This window comes from Rana temporaria, chromosome 6 (genome assembly GCF_905171775.1).
Source record: "Rana temporaria chromosome 6, aRanTem1.1, whole genome shotgun sequence".
Classification (NCBI taxonomy): Eukaryota; Metazoa; Chordata; class Amphibia; order Anura; family Ranidae; genus Rana; species Rana temporaria.
In genome coordinates, this window is record NC_053494.1 from 180,985,787 (window position 1) to 181,010,355 (window position 24,569).

The 24,569-nt window shown below is 41.2% G+C and overlaps 1 protein-coding gene across 1 annotated transcript in view; it reads left to right on the plus strand.

The window, feature by feature from the left end:
* The window catches only part of BAZ2B (bromodomain adjacent to zinc finger domain 2B), a 426,898-nt gene that overhangs the window by 328,976 nt on the left and 73,353 nt on the right, over window positions 1–24,569 (plus strand). The window contains 3 exon segments of the mRNA XM_040357901.1: window positions 735–843; window positions 5,200–5,301; window positions 23,160–23,370. Of these exon segments, the coding sequence (XP_040213835.1) occupies window positions 735–843; window positions 5,200–5,301; window positions 23,160–23,370 (422 nt within the window).

The following is a 24,569-nucleotide window of genomic DNA, read 5'->3' on the forward strand; positions in this document are numbered from 1 at the left end:
TGAATAATTTTTATTATAATTATATTATTATTTGTTATAATTATTTATAATTATTTATTATATTATAATTTATAATTTTGTTTTTTTAAAAAAATGTCATACCCGGGATGCCTACAAGACTCTTGTTTGGTCAGATTTAAGTGAGTTATTCCTAAAAATTACAGGCCTACAGTACAAATAACAAAATTTCCTTGCAAAATAATTGTACCGCTTTTGGTACGTAATTCCAGACAGAATCATACCGCCAGGGAGGTTAACAAGGTGATAGTTCACATATACTTTAAAGGCAAATCTCAAATTGTTTTGGCTTAAGAATAAGTGAATTTTAGCATGCCTTTGTTCCTTTTGATATGTCCAATAAAATCAGTCAAGTTTTCAGTTCTAACTTTTGCCTTCGTCCTTCTGTCCTCTGCAAGTTCTAATGGAAACCTAAAGATTCTTCCAGTTCAGAATTTCGTTTGATGCCCGATGAACTTGTATACCTGCTACTTTCATCAAGTTATATTAAAAAAGGAAATCTGACATCCCTCTAGATGTGCATACCAAAGTCTTTGTGCAGAGATGAGCAGAACAGGATTGCCAGAGATATCCTGCCAGAGATATTTACATATATATATAATTATTAGGAAAAATCCAGACTGTACAGATGCCAGCCATGTTTGGTCGTTGAGTGTTGAATTACTGAATGTATACTAAAAATGATCAGTAACACAATTCCACCTTGCTTTACATAGCTGGCAAAGAGAAACAAGAATGAAGAATCTCGGTGGGCGCCTACAAGGAGAAGTGACTTATTTTGCACCCTGTGGGAAGAAATTTCGGCAGTACCCAGAAGTAATGAAGGTAATCTATTTATTATTCAGGGGTAGAAGACCTTTGCTGGTTTTGTTAGTAGCTGTTTTATCCCATCTCTAAATGTCTGTGCTTTAGTGTTGTGGATGTGGATTATGTTTACAATTGTCCTTTTTCCTGAACCCTCAGCAGTGATTAGATTACCTTTGACCTTCAGGGTCATGAGAATATAGACATGCTGCCTAACTGGTACAGAGTGTCTCCATACTTCCTTCTTTGTAGAATACAGAGTCTGTGAATGTGTGTGAACTCTCTGGGAGACTTTTTTCAGCAAAGCAGTGTAAGGCTGGGTTCACATTGATGCAGTGTACCGCATTGCATGTAATTTGTATAGGAATGGCACTGTATTCCTGTACAAATGACATGCATATTCAGTGTGGTGCGAATCGAGCCATACATTATGTATGGCTCAATTCACACTGGATCCGTACCAAAAAGGTGCAAGGCCCTTTTTTTTTATTCGCACTGGAATCGGATTGCACGGGAGTTCAGACCCATGTGATCCGATTCCATCCGGTTCCACAGTTTGAACGGCGTTCTGTGAACCAGTTTGGGGGTGTCATTAACTTTATACTGAACCCATACAGGAATCGCTTTGGTTTCCACACCGCATCAGTGTGGACTCAGCCTAAGTGTGTTGTAAAGTGGAGTAACTCTTAGCAGCCAATCACAAATCATCTGAAGCCTCGTACACACGACCGAGGAACTCGACGGGCGAAACACATCGTTTTCCTCGTCGAGTTCCTTGTTAGGCTGTCGAGGAACTCGACAAGGCAAGTTTCTCCATTCCCGTCGAGGAAATAGAGAACTTGCTCTCTTTTTGGCTCGTTGAGTTTCTCGACAGTTTCCTCGACGAAAATGTACACACGACCGGTTTCCTCGGCAAAAAAATATCTCCCAGCAAGTTTCTTGCTGGTTTTTGCCGAGAAACTCGGTCGTGTGTACGAGGCCTGACTCTAGTAAACTGAACTCTGGTTGCTTTGCAATTTGTCGGGCATTACTGCTTCTTGCCCTCCTATACTAAAAAAATAAATCTATTATCACCTTTTGGTTAGATTTAACTTGCGTCCTGTTGCTTTCTTGCTGCAGTGGGACTCCTACTAGTGGCCATTCAAACAGTAGCCATACATTCTTTTAAACTGTGTTTCCAGGCTAACAGGAAAGCACTAGGCTACCTTCTGCTTACTAAAGCCCCATTCACATCTAGGTGTTCCAGGTTCCAAATCCCCGCAAAACGTGGGACACGCTTGTAATTCCAACACTTTTCAATGGCACCCCAATGGTGATTGGTGTGACAGTTGTTGCCCAACAAATCGCAGCAAAATCACGCAAACAAAAACGCGGGACATCTATTGCCCAAAAGACGTTCCGGAACTTCTTTTGGGCAACAGGCGTCCCACGATTTTGTTTGCACGATTTTTCCACAATTTGTCAGGAGACAATCGTGGCAAAATCACACCACGATTGGGGTGCCATTGAAAAGTAAGGGGATCGCAAGCGCCACCTTGTGACATATCCAAGGAGGCTGCGAGTTGGGGTCTTAGGCAGGGGGTGTTCCTAAGTGCATGTCATTCATGGGAACAAAGGACCTGTCAAGAGGGCATTCACTCCATGTAAAAAAAATGGGCGGGGGAATGGAATGGGAAAGAGGAATAGCTTCACTTTAACTTTTGAATGAAGGTCCACTTTAGGTGATGATGCAGCTTGATAAATAAAAGCCTGTTGCTTTAATCTAATTCTAGAGCTTCAGTAGCCACGTGCTTCCTCACTCTTGAGATCCACAGCCATTCCTTTCATCATTTCCACCAAAATATTAGGGGTTTTCTGTAATTAAAGTTATACCAGTCATAAAACTGGAATTTTTTTCACCAACGTGTTCATAATAAAAGAAGGTACATTGGCCCAGATTCTTAAAGCACTTACGCCGACGTATCTTTATATACGCCGCGTAAGTGCACAGATGCGCCGTATTCTTAATGCTAGATACACCTGAAATGTGGCTTCATCCGACCGACGCAAGTTTCCTAGCCGTCGGAGCCTGGGCGCATAATTACGCTGGCCGCAGGGGGCGCTTCCATTGATTTACGCGTCGAATATGCAAATGACCGAGATACGCCGATTCACGAACGTACTTGCTCCTGTCGCAGTAGTATACGCCGTTTACATAAGGCGTACGTCCGGCGTTAAAGTTATTCCACCTATAGGAGGCGCATCCCATGCAAAGGTATGAACGACGGAACAGCCGGCGTATTTTACGTCGTTTACGTAAGTCGTACGTGAATGGGGCTGGGCGTAGGTTACCTTCACGTCGTAGTCATTAAGCCGTCGTATCTTAGGGAGTATATTCAACATGATTCTGAGCATGCGCGCGCATGCACCGTTCGTTCGGGCCTTCATTTGCATGGGGTCACGCTTCATTTAAATGGATCACGCCCACTTCCTTCCTACTTTGAATTAGGCGGGCTTACGCCAACCAATTTACTCTACGCCGGCGCAACGTAGGGAGCAAGTGCTTTGTGAATACTGTTCTTGCCTCTCTGTTATGTCGGCGTAGCGCATATGAGATGCGCTACGCACAAATGTACGCTGCTCTACGTGAATCCGGGCCAGACTCTCTAGAGAAGGCAAAACAATCTTTAAATGTCAGCTCCATCCAGACCTGATGGTGTAGCACAGGTACTGACAATGTATAGCCGCTGCATCTCTCTGGGATTTCATTTGTGAGACATCCCTGTCCAAATTCTACGTTATGACAAATGAATCCAGCTAGAGATCAATTATTTTGCTACACACACAAAGGGCTCCATAATGTGGACTAAACAAATCAATGGAAATGTGACATTATTTTCATGGTCTTCTGAAGGGATCTGGAAACCAGAACTGAATTAGGAAAACTCACTGCAGGTATCTTAGATAATTAAAGTGCATTTCCTTTTTTTGCAATCAAATTTAAGAAACCCCCACTATACGGTTGTTATGTGTTCCCATTCATACAATATACCTAAAAATTATAAAAAAAACATTTTTTGTTACATTTCTAGTTGTATTTTTTGGAGCAGGTTTATGCATAGGATGGATGTGCGAGTTTGCTTTACACATTAAAAAAATGTAATAGTGTTTTTGGTTTGTGGTGCTCAGATTCAGTATAGATCCGCTTTAATATTACATAGAAGGTAGGTAGGTAGGATTTTCAGCAAGTAAAAATGATAGGGGCGGGAGGATTGTGTGTTGGTGAGAAAAATTAGTAATGTAAAATTTTTCAATAAGGCCCCTTTCACATGGACGGACCGTTCAGGTCCACCTGTCAGTTTTTTAGGCGGACCTGAACGGACGCTCCATACAGGTCTATGGAGCGACGGATGTCAGCTGTGACATGTCCGCTGGCATCCGACCCGTTCCGATCCGCTAAAGTCTGACGGATGAAAACTCTTTTCCATCCGTCTGGCGTATCGGATGAAAACGGACTCTATGGTCCGTCTCCATCCGATCCCCTATAGTGGAGATTGGCGCTCTGACAGGTCGGTCCCTGCACAGTGTGCAGAGATGGAGCTGTCATCTGCCTGCTCATCGGGGATCAACAGAGCGATCCCTGCTGAGCAAAGCAGAGCCCGTACAAGGACACGTCTGTGTGAAAGGGGCCAAAGAAGCATTTGATTCCTAAAAGTAAAAAGGTAAGCAGCAATTTCTAAATTTTTTTTTTTTGTTATTCTATGTGAATGGAAACATGTAACAAATATAAATTAAGTATTTTCCCTGTCTGTAAAAGAAGAGACAAGCTTTAAAAAGTTGTTGGGTGATTTTAAACCACAAGTGCCCATCCAGAATTGAAATAGCAGTTGGATTAATGTAACTATGCAATAAAAACTATACCTTGAGTTCAGCTTTATATGAAGCCTCGTACACACGTCCGAGGAACTCGTCGGGCGAAACACATCGTTTTGCTCGTCAAGTTCCTTGTGAAGCCGCCGAGGATCTCGGAGAGCCAAATTTTCCCATTCCCGTCGAGGAAAAAGAAGACATGCTTTCTTTTTGGCCCGACGAGATCCTCGACAGTTTCCTCGTCGAAAAGTGTACACATGACCGGTTTCCTCTGCAAAAAAAAAAACCAGCAAGCTCCTTGCTGGTTTTCGCCGAGAAACTCGGTCGTGTGTACGAGGCTTAACCTTACACATTGTTCTTCCCCAGGGTAGTCTGATACTGAATGACAGCATGTCCTATATTTTTTGGAAATAAGGAATTCCTATACACTGCTGTGTCCTGCCTCAGTGTTCCCATGTGTATAAGGCGATAAAAGAGGGGCTGTCGTGCTTTGAAAACCTCAAGTGAAAAAATCTGTGATTTTTTCAGTATCTCAGCAGAAATGGAGTAATGGATATCACAAGGGACAATTTCAGCTTCAGTCCAAAAATAAGAGTGGGGGACTTCTATGAAGCCAGAGAAGGACCACAGGTATCCCCTTAATCCAAAACACATAGTTGTAGCATCAAGGTAGCTTAAAAGTCATATTTCTTAACAGTATGACTTTTATCTGCTGCTTGTTGTCACAGTTCACTCTAAGCTGAGGACTCTGGAAATGATTGTGGTAAATTCCAAACTGATGAGAATGAAATCCATTTTGCAGAGTTACACCGATCAGCAGATTCTACGCTTTTTTCAGGACGCCTTCAATTTTCATGTATAAAAGTGGCCATAGACAAGAAGACATCTCCTATGAAGATGATGGGAGGACAAGACATCTGTCTGTCCTTTGCTTGCACAAATGCTGCAGTATTTTTTAAGATTCAGGCAATGGACAGATGGGGCACATCATGTGCGATGAAGAATTTATATCCTTTTCTCCACAGAAGAGAAAATGATCAGTTGTCCGCTGCAAAGAGATTTTTGAAAAATGTATTTAGGGAATTTTTTTGACTTATGATTACATGTGGTTATTTCTGCAACTCTAATGGCCTGATCTTGACATGGGACGTGGAAATCGGTCAAGTGTTTTGCTTTTAACCAGACTGTGAATTGCCAGCATGAGTCCAGGTAAAATTGGTATTTCTATTTTCAGTCGATGGTGGGCGTGCTAAAGCAGACCTAAAGCCCATGTTAAATGTAAGTAGTTTTAACTCCTCAGCTCTTAACATCCAAGCTGAGATGCTATTAAAAACCGACTAGCAGCTCTGGGATCACTCGGGCTACCTTGCACATGAACACATTTGATCTCCATCAAAGGGGAAACAGTTAAGTGCCGGGCTCTGCATGATAAAATTGAAGAGGCCGCACTCTGCCAGTACAATCTGTAGATTGGCAGCTTGGCCTTGCACTGTACAAGACACAGCAAAGCAATGCAGAGGAAGGAGAGTCTGTTGTTCCAGCTGTACCCGAGGTTGGATCCTTACCTGCCCTTGCCTTAATCTGGAGTCACCCATGAACCCTTTATATCCCTTGAGAACTCCAGTGAAGAAATCTCACAGCCATATTTTTAGGTTCTCCCTCACCCTACTGCAGATTCTGGCGCAGCAGTAGTCACAGTCCTCTTGTATTATACATTACATAAAGTAGGTGGGTTTTTAAGTCCTCATGGGTAGGTCCCGAAACAATTCCAACAACCTTGTGGGAAGGGATATCTTCCCTTATAAACATCACTCCTACATGGCTCTGCTGCAGCTATACCACATCCCTCTTGTTTTTTTTGAGATTAGCACAACAAACCTTTGCAGCAAAAGAAAGTGGATGCGGAAAAATTTAAGAAGCCAGTGGCTGATCCCAAAGAGGTCCTCCCAGAATTCAGATATTGGTTTTGGGTGGACTTAACTTTTAGCCCTTTCATTTCCATATGACTTGGCTTAGAAGGAACATTATCCACTGGAAAGTAAGATTAGATATATATCATTGTGATATTTCATATATTATCACAATGTGTTTCATTTTTTTTCTGTGTGTAGTAGTATGTGTTGTTATGTGTGTGTGTGTGTGTCTTTAGTATTGTTTTGTGTTTCTGTGTTTTATTAGTGTGTTCTCCGTTATGTATTATCAGTGATAAAAACATTAAATATGACCGGTGCTTTCTTGTAATATGTAATGTTGTGTACTTAGATAAAATAGATTTTATGATGAATTTGTTTACCATTGCTGGGCTTATTTAAAGTAGATCTAAACCCTAACTGGATGATATTTAATTAGTTAAAGCCTTGTGTGTCATAAACAACTGCCTTATCTATTTTGCATCTCAGTGTTGCCAATCTCTCCCAGCCCTTTTCATTCACTTCCTGTCTACATGCACTCGCTCCGCTGTTGTGTCAGATATGGTGACCCGTCAGAATTGGTAACGGAAGTGACGTTTCGTCTTCGTCATCTTGCTACATCTTACACTCTACCATAGTAAGTATACACTCTGAGAAGGGGGTAAGCCGACATCTTGTTACACCCACCCGGAGACTTGCATTTTACACTTTTTTTAACAATATATATATATATATATATATATATATATATATATATATATATATATACGATATAGTGAAATTCAGTAATTACAATTCCATCTGACTGTTTACATGTTGAATTTTAAAAGCAGCTGCTAGCCTGCTAATCTCACAGGCTTGCTAATCGGACAGAAGTTTCTGCTTTAAAAATTCAACATGTAAACATGTGCACAGAGTTGTAAGTACTGTATATCACTATATCAACTCAGTTTACTGTTAAAAAAAGTGTAAAATGCAAAACTCTGATGGGTGTAACAAGATGTCCGCTTGCCCCCTTCTCAGTGTATCCTTACTGTGGTGAGTCCGGGGTGTAGCAAGATGTCAGCCACGAAACGTCACTTCCGTTACCAATTCTGATGGGTCATCTAATCTGACGGAACAGCGGCATCAGTTGTATGTGCTTAGGGTAAATGGGGACAATGGGAGGACATACTAGTGTGTGCCTACATGTCCATTTTTATTCTCCGCTGAGAGTGCATGTGACAGAGTGACAGTGCAGGAGAACACTTGGCAGACAGAGAAGTGCCTGAACAAGGACCTTCATGCCAAGATCTTAGGTGTTATTTTACTAAAAACTGTAGATTTAAAAACATGAACCTGAAGAATTACATTAATGTGTGAAATATGACATGAGATTTATTGACTGGGTTTGGATATACTTTAATAACAAAGTATACAGAGTGGTGATGTGCATCTGCCCATAGCAGCCAGTCATATTGCTGATGATTACGGCATTATTATATTTACTCTCACATTATATACAGACCAAATTATAGGCTGTAACTGTAGCAGCCAATCAGAAATTGAATTCCAGCAGTTTAGAGAGAAACTAATAAAAAATCGAAATTTTGATTGGTAGCTATGGGCTGCAATAAATGATTGCTCTTCACACTAGGTTATTAAATGTTATGTTGATTATTCAATTGTTCAAATTATTCAATTAATTCAAATATATACTGATATGCCCTGGAGGCTTTCACAAAGAGGCATTTGTATCTGGTCCCGAATCTGCCAATCTGCTGTAGCAACAATATCAACCCTGTTGTGTTTATCGTTTCTTTTTTTTTTTTCTTACATGAAGCTTTATCTATATTGGAGGTGGGTAGACAGTGGGTGCTGTTTTTTTACCTAATGACATTTAGGAAGAGGAATATTATTCTATCCAATACAAATGAGACCCCATCCTCTCATGCAAATGAGACCCCATCCTCTCATGCAAATGAGACCCCATCCTCTCATGCAAATGAGACCCCATCTTCTCTCAGTTAGCTGTGTCCATTTAGCATTTCCCCATAGTTAACATGTTGTGTGAAAGTTTAGTTTGGTTTGGTTTACACATAAAACCAAATACATACCTTTTTACTTTGCTCTGTTCTTCCACAGTATTTGCTTAATACTTATGTATAGATTTCCTGTATTTAATCTAAAAAGCCCAAACTTTTTTTTTTTTTTTTTTAACTGCCTGTGGTCCTTTGTGGTGATTACTTGTCAACTCCTATCCAATAGGCAGTATAGGAAGCAGCAGTACATATCTCCTAAGTAAAGGAAATGTTTTTAGATTGCAACAAGTTTCCTCTTTGAGAGGCTTAACTTCTCCTATTCTACTAATACCTAAAACTTTTGGATTTGTTCCCCACTTTCTGTCCCAGTGACAATGGTTATTAACTCACACAGAAATCAGGACACAGACAGCAATACAAACTTCAAGGAGTTCCTAACCATTTCCTACTCTAGCCAAAACTTAATATAATATTTTTTTTTTTTTTTTTTTTTTATTAATATAATATGTTTTAACTTCCTAATACTATTTACTTCCATAAACAATAATGATGGTGTTAAGTTTTTGCCTTGGTGTTATTTCTGTAACTGACAAAAGGGCAAAAATCTGTTGCCCACAAATAGATCTTTTGTCACCCCAGCCTATTGACATTGTTGGTTTTAAAGGACATGTTTAGAGTCTTTAACTAGGCACTCAGCTTAGATGAAATGCACTAAACACTAATAGCCAGATTCAGAGAGACTTACGACGGCGTATCAGTAGATACACAGTCGTAAGTCCGAATGAGCGCTGTCGTATCTTTGCGCACATTCTTAAAATGAGATACACCTCACTGTTGCCAAGATATGACTGACGTAAGTCCCCTACGCCGTCGTATCTTATGTGCATATTTACGCTGGCCACTAGGGGCGTTTACGTTGATTTACGCATTGAATATGTAAATGAGCAAGATACGCCGATTCACGAACGTACGTACATCCGTCGCAGTAAGCTACGCCGTTTCTGCGCGCGCGCATGTGCTGTACCAACGGCCCTTCATTTACATGGGGTCACGGTTACTTTACATGTAGCACGCCCACTACCTGCCTAATTTGAATTAGGCGGGGTTACGCCGGCCCATTTCCGCTACGCCGACGTAACTTACGGAGCAAGTGCTTTGTGAATACTGGCCTTGCCTCACTATGTTACGTCAGCGTAGTGCAAATAGGATGCGCTACGCCGGCCAAAAGATACGCCAATCTACCTGAATCTGGCTATATGAGCCTCATTTTCTTAAAGCGGGACTTCACCCATAACTCTTTATCAAGGAACATACATTCCACATTAATAATGGTGCTACCAACATTAGTTTGTGCTGTAAATTGCCTCCAGCATGGCTCCTGTTTCTTATTGCTGGAAGCAGCCATTTTGCTGAAGCCCAAAGCCCCTGAACAGCAGTAAACAGAACTAAACCCATCAATTTAATGGTTTAACCTCTTTCCCACCACGATATAGACAAAAGACATCTCTCGCGCGCTCCCGGAATCACCTGTGAGCATCACGGATCGCGGTAAATTGCCGCTCAAATGACGGAGCGATCACTTGTAAACAAACCGGCGTCATGTGATGACGACGGTTCCTCCCTCTCCTCTCTGTACCGATCGGTACAGTGTGAGAGGAGAGGGGGGAGAGCGGAAGCAGCAGCAGCTGCTGTGGGCTGGATCTGTGACAAATGCAGTCACAGATCCAGCCATCCATCCCTGCGCAATACTGTAACACCAATACTCTGCAATACCCCCCATGCTCTGCAATACCACCAATACTCTGCAATACCCCCCATACTCTGCAATACCCCCCATACTCTGCAATACCCCCCATACTCTGCAATAAAAAACCCAACGGTGATTAAATAGCACCAAAAAAAAGCTCTATTTGTGGGGAAAAAAGGACAAACATTTCAGATGGGCATAATGTTGTATGACTGAGTAATTGTCATTCAAATTGTGAGAAAGCTGAAAATTGATCTGGTTAGGAAGGGGGTTTAAGTGCCCAGTGGTCAAGTGGTTAAACAAACAATGACATTCCTGGAATGCTGGGATTGATAACTGTCACATTTGCTTGTGTCTACAACCAACCAAACTGTCAAACCATCAAATGGCTGGTGTCATACCTGATCACATGTGCAGCACCATGGAAGTTGCAGATCACACAGAACCGCTTCCTTAGCTGTAAAGGATAGGAGGTTTCATTATTCTTCAAGGCTGTCAGCAGATCGGCCTCTACAAATTTAGCAGTGCCGAAAAATGGAGAGCAACTGAGCATGTGCAGAGCAGGGTGAGGATTTTAAACAGTATAGAGACACTTATTTTTTTATGTTTTACATAGCTATACCTGCAACAGGTGCCAGCTTGAAGTGATTTAGCAGGACTTAATTTTCTGTCTTCTCGACAGTTTCCTCGACGAAAATGTACACACGACCGGTTTCCTCGGCAAACAAATATCTCCCAGCAAGTTTCTTGCTGGTTTTTGCCGAGAAACTTGGTCGTGTGTACGAGGCCTAACAGGTAAATGGAAAATTCTCCAGTAATCCTGTTGTTTTAGTATTATCATCAATCATCATTATTTGTGTACACTAAAGCTGCCCATTGATCAGTTTAGCTTATTGAAAAAAAAAAAATTCTCCTTCCACACTCCCTGCTGCAGTATTTTATCCTGAAAGCGCAACCCCTCCGCTGTCAGAATACGCTGATTAACGCTGATCGAATAAAAATATATCAACATTCCCTTTCGAAAGGAGTTGCTCATTAGAGCGACTCCTCCCAAATGTAAACAGCCATAGATGGATCAAAATGTGGCCATTCCCTGCTGAACTTGACAAATGTCAATCTGTCTATGGCCAGCTTTAGTCTGGCATTATTACCTTCAAATGGTCAGGGAATGGGATGCAATATGATCCCCGATAGATAATATCCTGGCTGGAATTTATGGCATTCTAGGAAAAAGCTGTACATTTTAGCTTACACAAGGCTAATGACTCACGTCCCACCCCAGGGTGACCGCTTAGGGTCACTTACCTAGTACATGTGCTATATCATGAGAAAAGCGGAGTCATACTTGTACGCCTAATTTCTGGATATTTTCTTCATTCCCAGCAGCCAGACGAAGCAGTGAGGGGGCCAAAAAAATTAAAATATATGCTGCTGGGTGGGGGTCCTGCGTGGGCAAAGCTCAGGTTTGCTTAAAGGCCTACTCTAGTTCTGCATGCCTCCATTCTGTTTGCCTGTTGCCATGGCAGCGATAGCAGAATAGACAATGAAAGAGATAGGTGACAGCTGGAATATCATAACATCATTAGAAATAAATTCAAACACTTATTTTAATTACATTACAGATGACATAGAGGGCAGGGCTTGTTTGTTACAGGAGTTTATTAGAACCCTTCCACAATACTCTATTTGCAAACCATGAGGATTGTAAAAAGTAAACAAGTGGAGACATTTTTGCAACAAAATACAGGCGTACCCCACTTTTAAAGCGGAGTTCCAACCACAATTAGCATTTTTTAAATGTATGTCCTTTCATCATGCGTTTTTATAATATAAATCTGGTCACTTACTATTTTACAATCCGCCGCCGATCCGCATAGATATTCAAAAAAGATAGTTTATAAAACGAAATCTACACCGTTGTCATTTTGCTTGTGGGCATTGTGAAGCCTACAGGCACTTAGGGCCAGATCCACAAAAGGGATACGACGGCGTATCTGCTGATACGCCGTCGTATCCCTGTTTCTAACTATGCGGCTGATTCATAGAATCAGTTACGCATAGCTAGTCCTAAGATCCGACAGGTGTAATGGACTTACACTGTCAGATCTTAGGATGCAGTACCTCGGCCGCTGCTGGGGACATTTCTCGTCGTAATCCAGCGTCGGGTATGCAAATTAGCACTTACGGAGATCCACAAAGCTTTTTCCCTTCGTTAAGTTGCCGTAAGTGTTAGTTTGCCGTCGCAAAGATAGGGCTACTTTTACAAAGTGTAAAGTTAGTACACCATGTAAAAGTATACCCGTCTTTCCCGCGTCGCTGTCAAATTTTAAAAAAATAAAATAAATTTCCCGCCGCATCTCTTTTTTACACGTCGCGATTCACAAAACTCGGCGCAACGTAACTTCGCGCAAAGCACGTCGGGAAAATACCGTCGGGAGCATGCGCAGTACGTCCGGCGCGGGAGCGCGCCTAATTTAAATGGGACTCGCCCCACTTGAATTGGCCCCGCCTTGCGCCGGACTGATTTAGGATACACCGCCGCAAATTTCCAGGTAAGTGCTTTGTGGATCGGGCACTAACTTGGGCAATTTGCGGCGGTGTAACTTAAATCACAAAAGTTACGTTGCGCCCGCTGGTTGTGGATCTGGCCCTTACTTCCTGGAAGTCTTGGATGGGGAGTGATAATTGGGTAGCGCACTGCATCCTGGGAAATGATGACACACATTTCCCAGGAGCATTAGAGGGAGATGATGTCAGAATCCTAGGTGGTTTCAAAGGCAGATTTTGTGGGACCGCATAGCAACAGGCATTTCCAGATGAGTAAAAAAAAAAAAAAAATCTTTTTTTTTTTTCTTTTTTAGTCGTAAGCCACAGTTTAAAGCAAAATAGTTTTTTTGATGGAACCTCCACTTTAAGTACACAATGGGGTTTATTTACTAAAGCTGTAAAGCGCAAAATCAGGCTCACGTCTGCATAGAAACCAATAAGCTTCTAACCCCAGCTTGTGCAATTAAACTTTGGTAATAAAACCTGGAAGCTCACTGGTTTCTATGCAGAAGTGAGCCTGATTTTGCGCTTTCCAGCTTTAGTAAATAAACCCCATTGTGTACTTAAACGTGGGGTATGCCTGTACAGGAGTTTTAGAATAAGGTCAAAATTTACAAATTGCGAGGATCTTTCAACGATTTGTACTTTGTGGTTTAAAAGCTGTATTTTATGGATCATTTACTCTTTTTAAAAGTTTGATGTGATTCTCCATTTGCTCTCATTACATCATAATTAATGGCATTTGGTCTGTGGACTCAATTATACAGTGTTCCATTCACCACCATGTCCATCCGACACTATGAAACGGTTTATTGAGAATTCTCAGAAGTTTTAAATTGCTGAAGGATCTGAAAGGGAACGATCAGAATAATAAAAGCCAAAACTAAAGAAGATATATAGAAGACTTCTGAGTGATACTGAGGCTTTAAAGATGGATGTGGCGCCTTTGATTCTGGTCCTGATTAGAAGGCTACTTGGAGAAAAATGATAGGAGTTCACGTTTTGATCTTTAGTTTACAGTTTGCGAGCTCCATCATTAGTGGCAGAAATTATTATAGGAGAGACCTTGTAGAGTATGCTGAGCAGTCACATTCTATCTTCTTATGTGCAGTTCAGAGCTGTATTGTATCTACTTATCTACAGAGCATAGTGTCCATTTATCTTACTAGAGTTTGATGTTTCTTGTTTATTGACCCTGCAAAGTTTTATATTGTTCAGACTGACCATTAGCGATGGTTGTAATTATAGTAGTTCAGGTATGTGGCTCTGTAGCATCTGTAGCATCATCTTAGTCCACTGTTTTCCAAAGTGTAGGGCGTTTTTTGTGATGAAAAAAAACGACGTTTTTGAAAACGTCATTTAAAATGACCGTGTGTGGGGAAAACGTCGTTTTATGTCTTCTGAAAAACGTAAAAAAAAAAATTCGAACATGCTCGAATTTTTTGTGTCGTTTTTCAAAACGTCGTTTTTTGTGTGAATGAAAATGATAGTGTGTGGGCAAAACGACGTTTCAAAACGACGTTTTTAAACCCACGCATGCTCAGAAGCAAGTTATGAAGCTAGCTTCAATGGAAAAGAGTGCCGTCGTACATGCTGAACGTAACCGCGCTTTGCTAGAGCATTTTAAAAAACGATGGTGTGTAGGCAACGTCGTTTTTGAAAATGAAGTTTCAAAAACTTTGTTTTATTTCATGATTCAAAACTTCGTTTTTTTTTTATCAAAAAATTAGCATTCTACATGGAAAATATATTTTTTCGGTTTTTCTACGGACAAATGTTCGCTGTGCATGCTCTCAAACTTTCCAACAACAAATTTCCGATGGAGGATCATCCAATCGTGTGTACACAAGTCTATCGGACTAAAGTACAAAAATCCACAAAAAAGTCTGATGGAAGTCCGATTGTGTGTATGAGGCTTTAGATGCACAATCAAATTTGTATGGACTTGATGAAAAAATATCCAAACTCCAGCTAAAACTATTTAGGCCGTTACAGCAACGGTTACTTTTCCCTTTTGGGATAAAAGTTTTACATTAATGAATAAAAGCTGAGTTTTGTAAGCATCTCGGGAGTGGTAAATAGTTTGATTCAACTCAACCCAGGTCAGGAAGTTGAAAAATACCAGATTTACTGGTCAGATCATCCGATGATTAGTTAAAAAAAAGTATGAAGCCTCGTACACACGACCGAGGAACTCGACGGGTGAAACGCATCGTTTTCCTCATCGAGTCCCTTGTTAGGCTGTCGAGGAACTCAACGAGCCAATTTTCTCCATTCCCGTCAAGGAAATAGAGAACATGCTCTCTTTTTGGCTCGTCGAGTTTCTCGACAGTTTCCTCGACGAAAATGTACACACGACCGGTTTCCTCGGCAAAAAAATATCTCCCAGCAAGTTTCTTGCTGGTTTTTGCCGAGAAACTCGGCCATGTGTACGAGGCCTCAGGCCTCATGTACACTGGACATTTTTACAGCTGCTGTTTTCGGCTTCACACTTTTTTTCTACAGCCAATAAACTCTCCAGCATGTTATCCTATGTGTCCGTGCACACCATAGGCTGTTATCAGCAGTTTTTCGCAAGGGGCGTTTTCTGGCTGGAAAAACCCCCCAGAACTAGTGGGTTTTGAGAGGAGTTTTTCAGCTGTAAAAGCACTCTAACTGAAAAAAGCTTAAAAACGCCCAAAAAATGCTTAAAAACTCAGCTATTCTGCCCTTATCAGCGTTTTTGAGCAATAAGCTTTGTGGGAGTATAATTTTTTTTTTAAAGAGCTAAAAAATGCTACTGCAAATATGCTGAAAAACGAATTCTACAGCTACAGCTTTCAATAGCTAATGCTACTGCCTTTTTTTTACAACGTCCATTGTGCATGAGGCCTTAAAAAGAAAACAAATGCAGCCACCACTTCTGAGAATTGGTTAGCTTTAATATATTACATTTTTTTCTTTATGGGTTTCTTACTGCTTTAAGTGATCATATTAAATTATTGTAGCTCAACAATCAAAGCAACAAAATAGAACTTAGAGCCTCTTCTTTGTGAAACCAGAACATTAAATTGTCTGTATATCATGTGAAATGGAAACCCAAACGAGCATGAAAAAAGTATCAGGTTTAGTTAGGTGGTGTAAAAAACAAAGAGTAATTGTCATGTGAATTGTCACATCTCCAAAATCTAAAATAAAAATGTTCTGATTATGGAGGACGGTAAATACAACGATAATAAAGTGAGTAATATTTGTCTTGGGATCATTGCTTTTTCGGCAATGGTATTTGAACAAATTTATTTGCAGTATGATGCTAGTGATATTGGATACATTACCTCTTGTATGAACATGGAAATGAAGTGTACAATATAAAACTATGTCAGCGCTCTTTGTTAATGGTAACTGCGCGCCTCTGACAAGAATCACTTTGCATTTTTATGTTCCGTTAAAATAGTGAAGAAAGGCAAGTTGTTCCAATTAACTACACAGGCAAATCTTCTTTAGGAAACCCAAGTCAGCTCCCCTGCGCTTTACCATTTATCAAATTAATTCATAAAATGTAAATTAGGTGGAAATATTTGGGTGAAAGGCTAAAGAGAAAAATAATTGTGACACCCATTTTTTCTAAAGCCTTAGGCCTCGTACACACGACCAAGAATCTCGTCGTAAAAGAAACATCGTTTTCCTCGACGAGTTACTTGTCAAGCCTCGTGCACACGACCAAGGAAGTCGACGGGCGAAACACATCGTTTTCCTCATCGAGTTCCTTGTTAGGCTGTCGAGGAACTCGACAAGGCAAGTTTTTTCATTCCCGTCGAGGTAATAGAGAACTTGCTCTCTTTTTGGCTCGCCGAGTTTCTCGACAGTTTCCTCAACGAAAATGTACACATGACCGGTTTCCTCTGCAAAAAAATATCTCTCAGCAAGTTTCTTGATGGATTCTGCCGAGGAAACCAGTCAAGACAAACTGTCAAGACAAAATCTCGTCGTTCTCAAACGCGGTGATGTACGACGGCACAATAAAGGGGAAGTTCGATTCCACTGGCGCCACCCTTGCTTTTTGCTAATCTCATGTTACTGCGTGTTAAGTAAAAGTTTGGTGAGAGACGACTCGCGCTTTTCAGTCTGTTACAGCGTGACAAATGTGCTATCTCCATTACAAACGCTACTTTTACAGAAGGTGCGCTCCCATTTCATACGTTATTCTGAGCATGCGCGGGTTTCTAAGCATACACACAAACGTGTTTCTCGTCGTAAACCAGCCCGACGAGAAACACGACGAGGAAATTGAGACTCCCGAAGAGTTCCTCGACTGTTTTCTCGATGAAAAACATACACACAACCTTTTTTCTCTGCAAAAAAAGCTCTGCCAGCATTTTTCTTGATGGATTTTGCCAAGGAAAACGGTTGTGTGTACAAGGCCATAGACATGACATGATAGCGGCATGATCTTACTGTATGTGAAGTCTTATGCACATGACTGCAAATAATGCAATTTTTAGTTTTTTTATCAAAATTAAAAAGTCTACATCCACAGTCCTGTGCATGGGCCTTATTTAACACTGTACGCATGTGAACGTTTGTGCTAATGTTAAAATGCATACAACATACACAACAAAATGACTCTAATTCCGCGTACAGACAATCAAACATTCCGACAACAAGACCGTGGATTTTTTTTCCCGACGGGTGTTGGCTCAAACTTGTCTTGCAAACACACGGTCACACAAATGTTGTCGGAAATTGCAAACGTCAAGAACGCGGTGATGTACAACATGTATGATGAGCCGAGAAAAATACATTTCAATAGCCAGCACGGCTCTTCTGCTTGATTCCGAGCATGCGTGGAATTTTGTGCGTCTGAATTGTGTACACACCCTCGGAATTTACCGACAACAAGTTTTGTTGTCGGAAAATTTGAGAACCAGCTCTCAAATTTTTGTTGTCGGGAAATTCCGACAGCAAATGTCCGAATGTCCGATGGAGCCTACACACGGTCGGAATTTCTGACAACAAGCTCCCATCGAACATTTGTTGTCGGAAATTCCAACCATGTGTACGCGGCATAAGACTGAATCAAATCACAAGCTTATGCCTATGGCAGCAACAGATACCCAACTGCCCTCGTGAAATGGGGAAGTAGATCAGACAAGTATTAAAACATGCTCAAATTCTTCTGTCTTCTCACATACACTAGCTCCAGCAGAACAACTACTCACTCGCTATACTCCATTCTCCGTTTACATAATCATCCATGCTTCCCTGATCCCTTTATACATATTGTGTGACATCTAACTGCTAGGCATCCCTCCAAGTCAGAATGTGCCTACACATTTCACTTAATTCATATATCTAGAATGTGTTTACACGTTCCACCTCATTCATAGATCTAGAATGTTTTTACACATTCCACCTCATCCATATATCTAGAATGTGCTTACATGTTCCACCTCATCCATATATCTAGAATGTGCTTACACGTTCCACCTCATTCATACATCTAGAATGTGCTTACACGTTCCACCTCATTCATACATCTAGAATGTGCTTACACGTTCCACCTCATTCATATATCTAGAATGTGCTTACACGTTCCACCTCATTCATACATCTAGAATGTGCTTACACGTTCCACCTCATTCATACATCTAGAATGTGCTTACACGTTCCACCTCATTCATATATCTAGAATGTGCTTACACGTTCCACCTCATTCATACATCTAGAATGTGCTTACACATTCCACCTCATTCATACATCTAGAATGTGCTTACACGTTCCACCTCATTCATATATCTAGAATGTGCTTACACGTTCCACCTCATTCATACATCTAGAATGTGCTTACACGTTCCACCTCATTCATATATCTAGAATGTGTTTACACGTTCCACCTCATTCATACATCTAGAATGTGCTTACACGTTCCACCTCATTCATACATCTAGAATGCGCTTACACGTTCCACCTCATTAATATATGTAGAATGTGCTTACACGTTCCACCTCATCCATATATCTAGAATGTGCTTACACGTTCCACCTCATTAATATATGTAGAATGTGCTTACACGTTCCACCTCATCCATATATCTAGAATGTGCTTACACGTTCCACCTCATTCATACATCTAGAATGTGCTTACACATTCCACCTCATTCATATATCTAGAATGTGCTTACACGTTCCACCTCATTCATACATCTAGAATGGGCTTACACGTTCCACCTCATTCATATATCTAGAATGTGCTTACACGTTCCACCTCATTCATACATCTAGACTGTGCTTACACGTTCCACCTCATTAATATATGTAGAATGTGCTTGCACGTTACACCTCATTAATATATGTAGAATGTGCTGACACGTTACACCTCATCCATATATCTAGAATGTGCTTACACGTTCCACCTCATTAATATATGTAGAATGTGCTTACACGTTCCACCTCATCCATATATCTAGAATGTGCTTACACGTTCCACCTCATTCATAAATCTAGAATGTGCTTACACATTCCACCTCATTCATATATCTAGAATGTGCTTACACGTTCCACCTCATTCATACATCTAGAATGTGCTTACACATTCCACCTCATTCATATATCTAGAATGTGCTTACACGTTCCACCTCATTCATACATCTAGAATGGGCATACACGTTCCACCTCATTCATATATCTAGAATGTGCTTACACGTTCCACCTCATTCATATATGTAGAATGTGCTTACACGTTCCACCTCATTCATATATCTAGAATGTGCTTACTCGTTTCATTTCATTCATATATCTAGAATGTGCTTACACGTTCCACCTCATTCATATATCTAGAATGTGCCAACACAGTCTATCTCATTCACACTGTATATCTGTGACCAGTCTCAAATACTATATATCTAAAGCCAAGATTTTTTTTTTTTAATGAGAGAATGTAGAGGAGGGTTTAAACAACTGTCAGATCTTTATTGCTGTAGGGTCCTATCTGTATCTCCCAATAACCAATGTCACCGGGACTAAAAGTGAGAGAGAAAACCCAACATTTTGAGGTATTGCTAAAACAAGAATAAAAGTGGAATATGATTAGGGACACTTTCTTCCTTTGGAGAGATCTCTTTAAAGAGATTTATGCCTCGTTTCCACTGAGCGGATCGGTTCGGTACGGTTCGGTACGGTACGCTTTTTTGGGTGTTTCCATTATGAAAGCGTGCCATAAAAGCGAACCGTACCGGACCATTCTGGGTCCTGCTTCAGATGTGGGGCCATAGAGAATGGAACGGTTCCATTAGGGCAGACCTACAAATACATCTCACTGATTGGTGGATGTGCTAGGCTTTTTTTCTAAACCTTGCATGGTCCCGGATGGTCCGATTTGCAGTGGAAATGCTCTGCAGAATAGACCGGTCCATTCTAACCCGTTCCATTCTAAGCGACCCGAACCGATCCGCTCAGTGGAAACGAGGCATTAGACTGTAAGAACAACCTAGCAGGGCAACACAGACACTTTCCTCCATTTTTTATATAGTTTGCCCTGTAAGAGCAAACTGTAGCTATTGCAGTCTGTCTGATATTGCTGCTTTTTAATGAAACATTTACATTTGTCTGATATGTTTTAAGGCATAGATGCTCAAATATTATATTTAAGTTTTGCATTTTTACAAGCAGGTTAACCTGTCAAGCTTTCTTATCCTTTGGCGACTCCAATGGCAAGGTATCACCACAAAAATCCCCACATATACCTAACGTGTGCAGCTGTTTTGGAGTTGAAGGAGTCTTGGAAGTTCTTATAGTGCCGCGTCAGTACTGTACAATACGCTACAACAGCAGTGGAAACAGTCCACAAAAAGCAAGCCATACCACCACAAGTCCATCTTAATTAACCACTTAACCCCCGGACCATATTGCTGGTCAAAGACCAGAGCACTTTTTGCTATTCAGCACTGCGTTGCTTTAACTGACAATTGCGCGGTCGTGCGACGTGGCTCCCAAACAAAATTGGCTTCCTTTTTTTCCCCACAAATAGAGCTTTCTTTTGGTGGTATTTGATCACCTCTGCGGCTTTTAGTTTTTGCGCTATAAACAAATTTTTTTTTTTGAAAAAAATGAATATTTTTTACTTTTTGCTATAATAAATATCCCCCAAAAATATATAAAAAAACTTTTTTTTCCTCAGTTTAGGCCGATACGTATTCTTCTACATATTTTCGTAAAAAAAAATCGCAATAAGTGTTTATTGATTGGTTTGCGCAAAAGTTATAGCGTTTACAAAATAGGAGGTATTTTTATGTCATTTTTATTAAAAAAAATTTTTACATGTAATAGCGGCGATCAGCGATTTTTTTTCGGTACTGCGACATTATGGCGGACACTTCGGACACTTTTGACACATTTTTGGGACCATTGGCATTTTTATAGCGATCAGTGCTATAAAAATGCATTGGATTACTATAAAAATGCCACTGGCAGTGAAGGGGTTAACACTTGGGGGCGGGGAAGGGGTTAAGTATGTTCCCTGGGTGTGTTTTCTAACTGTAGGGGGGGGTGGCCTCACTAGGGGAAATGACTGATCTTCTGTTCATACGTTGTATGAACAGAAGATCAGCATTTCTCTCCCTGACAGGACCGGGAGCTGTGTGTTTACACACACAGCTTCCGGTCCCCGCTCTGTAATGAGCGATCGCGTGTGCCCGGCGGCTTTTGCGCCCACTGGGCACGCGCACGGGACTCGGGGGAGAGCGGGGGGGCGCCTGCCCGAGAGCCGACGTATAGCTACGGGCTCTCGCGCAGGGGAGCCGACCTGCCGCCGTAAAATGATGGCGGCTGGTCGGCAAGCTGTTAAACCTTATGCTGCGTACACACGATAGGTTAGTCTGATGAAAACGGTCTGATGGATTTTTCCATCAGTTATCCAAGTAAAAAAAACGATCGTGTCAGAACGCGGTGACGTAAAACACAACGACGTGCTGAAAAAAATGAAGTTTAATGCTTCCAAGCTTGCGTCGACTTGATTCTGAGCATGCATGGATTTTTAACTCATGGACGTGCCTACAGACGATCGTTTTTTTACTATCGGTTAGGTATCCATCAGAAAATTTTAAAACAAGTTCCATTTTTTTTAACCTATGGATAAATAACCGATGGGGCCCACACACGATCTATCGTGTGTACGCAGAATAAGGCCATATTTTTGGTGAAATGTATTGAAGGGGAAACAGAGTCTGGTGGGGATTACAATGTGCTTTTAATCAATAAAGTTTGAACGAATGCAGACATTCAGTTGTACGGCTTGATTTTTTTTTTTGCATTGCTTGAAAAGACAGAGGAAGGGGTGATCTCTTATTGTTGCCATAGCACCCCCAAATTGAAAAACCTTTAAGCCAGCCATTCTAAACCAGGGCTCCTCGTGAGGTTGTAAGGGGTTCTTTGGGTAGTGAGCAGTGGCAAATTGATCTCCTGCCTACACCAACCACCAATACAGGGGGGAATTTTTTTTTTACTAACGACCAAAATCAAGGGAGTTTGTTCTACACTGAGCACTAATATTAGATGACAGCATAACTTTCACTTTCATTTTGTTACAAGATTAATCCTTATTTTTTATTTTGTCATTTACAGTAGGTGGTTGTTATATAAGTCTGTCCTGGGCATCAAATGCCCTAGGTACACCACATCCCTCATCCTTTTTCTTTAACATTTTCTACAACTTATTGATCATGTTTATATGTGGTGAGCTGTAGGCATACTTGTTTTGTAGCAGGGGTTTCCAGGGCTTGAAAATTAAGGGTTCCTTCTAGGTAAAATGTTTGACAAAGGCTGCTCTAAGCCGTACTGTTGTGGTCCTTCAGCAGAGGAAACATAAAATCTTTAATATGGCCCTATAGCAGTGATGGCGAACCTTGGCACCCCAGATGTTTTGGAACTACATTTCCCATGATTCTCATGCACTTTGCAGTGTAGTTGAGCATCATGGGAAATGTAGTTCCAAAATATCTGGGGTACCAAGGTTCGCCATCACTGCCCTATAGGATGAGGCAGAAACTCAGCCTACTGCATTGAAATATTAGCATTAAAGCCTCACAGAGAATGGCCTTTTTTTTTATCAAACACAAGTTTTTTTTTACCTGTATTTTTACATTTTTTTACTGTACTTCAGAATTTCAAATGATCAGCTTTTATACAATATAGAAAAAAGAGTAACATTTTCCAGTAAAATATGGCAACGCACAGTTAGTTTGGGCTTTTTTAATCATTATGTTCATTTTCTTACAATTTCTATTTAAAGGGAATGCAGTGGTGTCTCCTGAAAGAGGAGGAGATTGTCCCACGTATCCGATCAATGGAAGGACGAAGAGGACGCCCCCCAAATCCAGAGAGGCAGCTGGCTAGAGAAGAATCGAGGATGCGGCGAAGAAAAGGACGTCCACCTAATGTGGGTGGCACGGATTTTGCTGTCAATGAGGAGGCCAAACTGTTACGGAAGCTCCAAGCGCAAGGTGCGTTTCCACCAAATATGCTCAATTTACTAACATGGAAGGAAATGTTTTAACTCCACTTTTTAAATTGTTCTCATTAAAGCGGAACTTAAAGTGTAAAGCCCTGTACACACGATCGGATATCTGATGGAATCTAATCTGATGGATTTTTTCATCGGATATCCGATGAAGCTGACTTTCATTAGTCTTGCCTTCACACCATCGGTTTAAAATCCGATTGTGCTCCCTCTCGGAGACGCCCAGGCACCTACTCTCGGCCATATATAACCTACTGCAAACACTCACGCACACCGAGCTACCCTCTTACACTAGGATGTGGTCTGCAGACCTGGGTGAGGACATCCGGCAGGCAGACTGGCAGACTTCGTTTTACTTTACTCACAAGTCCACGATCTCCTGCTACGCACAGGAAAAAAACTACAAGATTCTGTCAAGATGGTACAGGGTTCCCTCCATGTTGCACAAAATATTTCCGTCCACCCCGGCATCCTGTTGGCGATGTTCCGCTGCTGTGGGGACTTATCTACATGTCTGGTGGGATTGTGAGAGGATCCGCCCCTTCTGGACTCAGGTATTTGAATGTTACAACAAAGTCTACGATAAATCACTGGTTCCCTCACCTAAAATTGCTCTTCTCTCTATCCTGCCTGGTTCTGTTAAATCGCAGAGGCGGAGCCTCCTCCGTTTTTTCATGTCTTCAGCAAGACAGCTCATACCTTCCTACTGGAAGTCGACCGCAACTCCTCCATTGTCACGCTGGGTCTCTATTATGAACGATACCATGAGAATGGAGGAGATGCTGGCTCTTGACAACGACACTTTTGATAAGTATACAATGCTATGGCTCGTCTGGCTCCACTTCTCTTCCTCTGACACCCTGGCGAACATGTTGTCCACCCAACCATGATCACCCCTGACTGCCTACGTCTGTGTCACCCCCTTAAGATAAATTAGGTCCCCCCTCCCACCTTATTTACATTGTTTCTCCCATTTGCCCCCTCAGCAACTCTCACACTCCCCCATGATCCATCCCCCTCTGGTTTTCTTTCCTCTCTCCTCCTTTCCTTATATTCTCTCTCTTTCTTCTCTCCTTCCCCCTTCCTCTCCGCCCTCTCATGCCCCTGATTCTTCCCCCCCCCCCCCTATTTTTGTGTTTTTTTTTTTTGTTTTTTTTTTTTTTTTTTTTTTTTTTTTTTTTG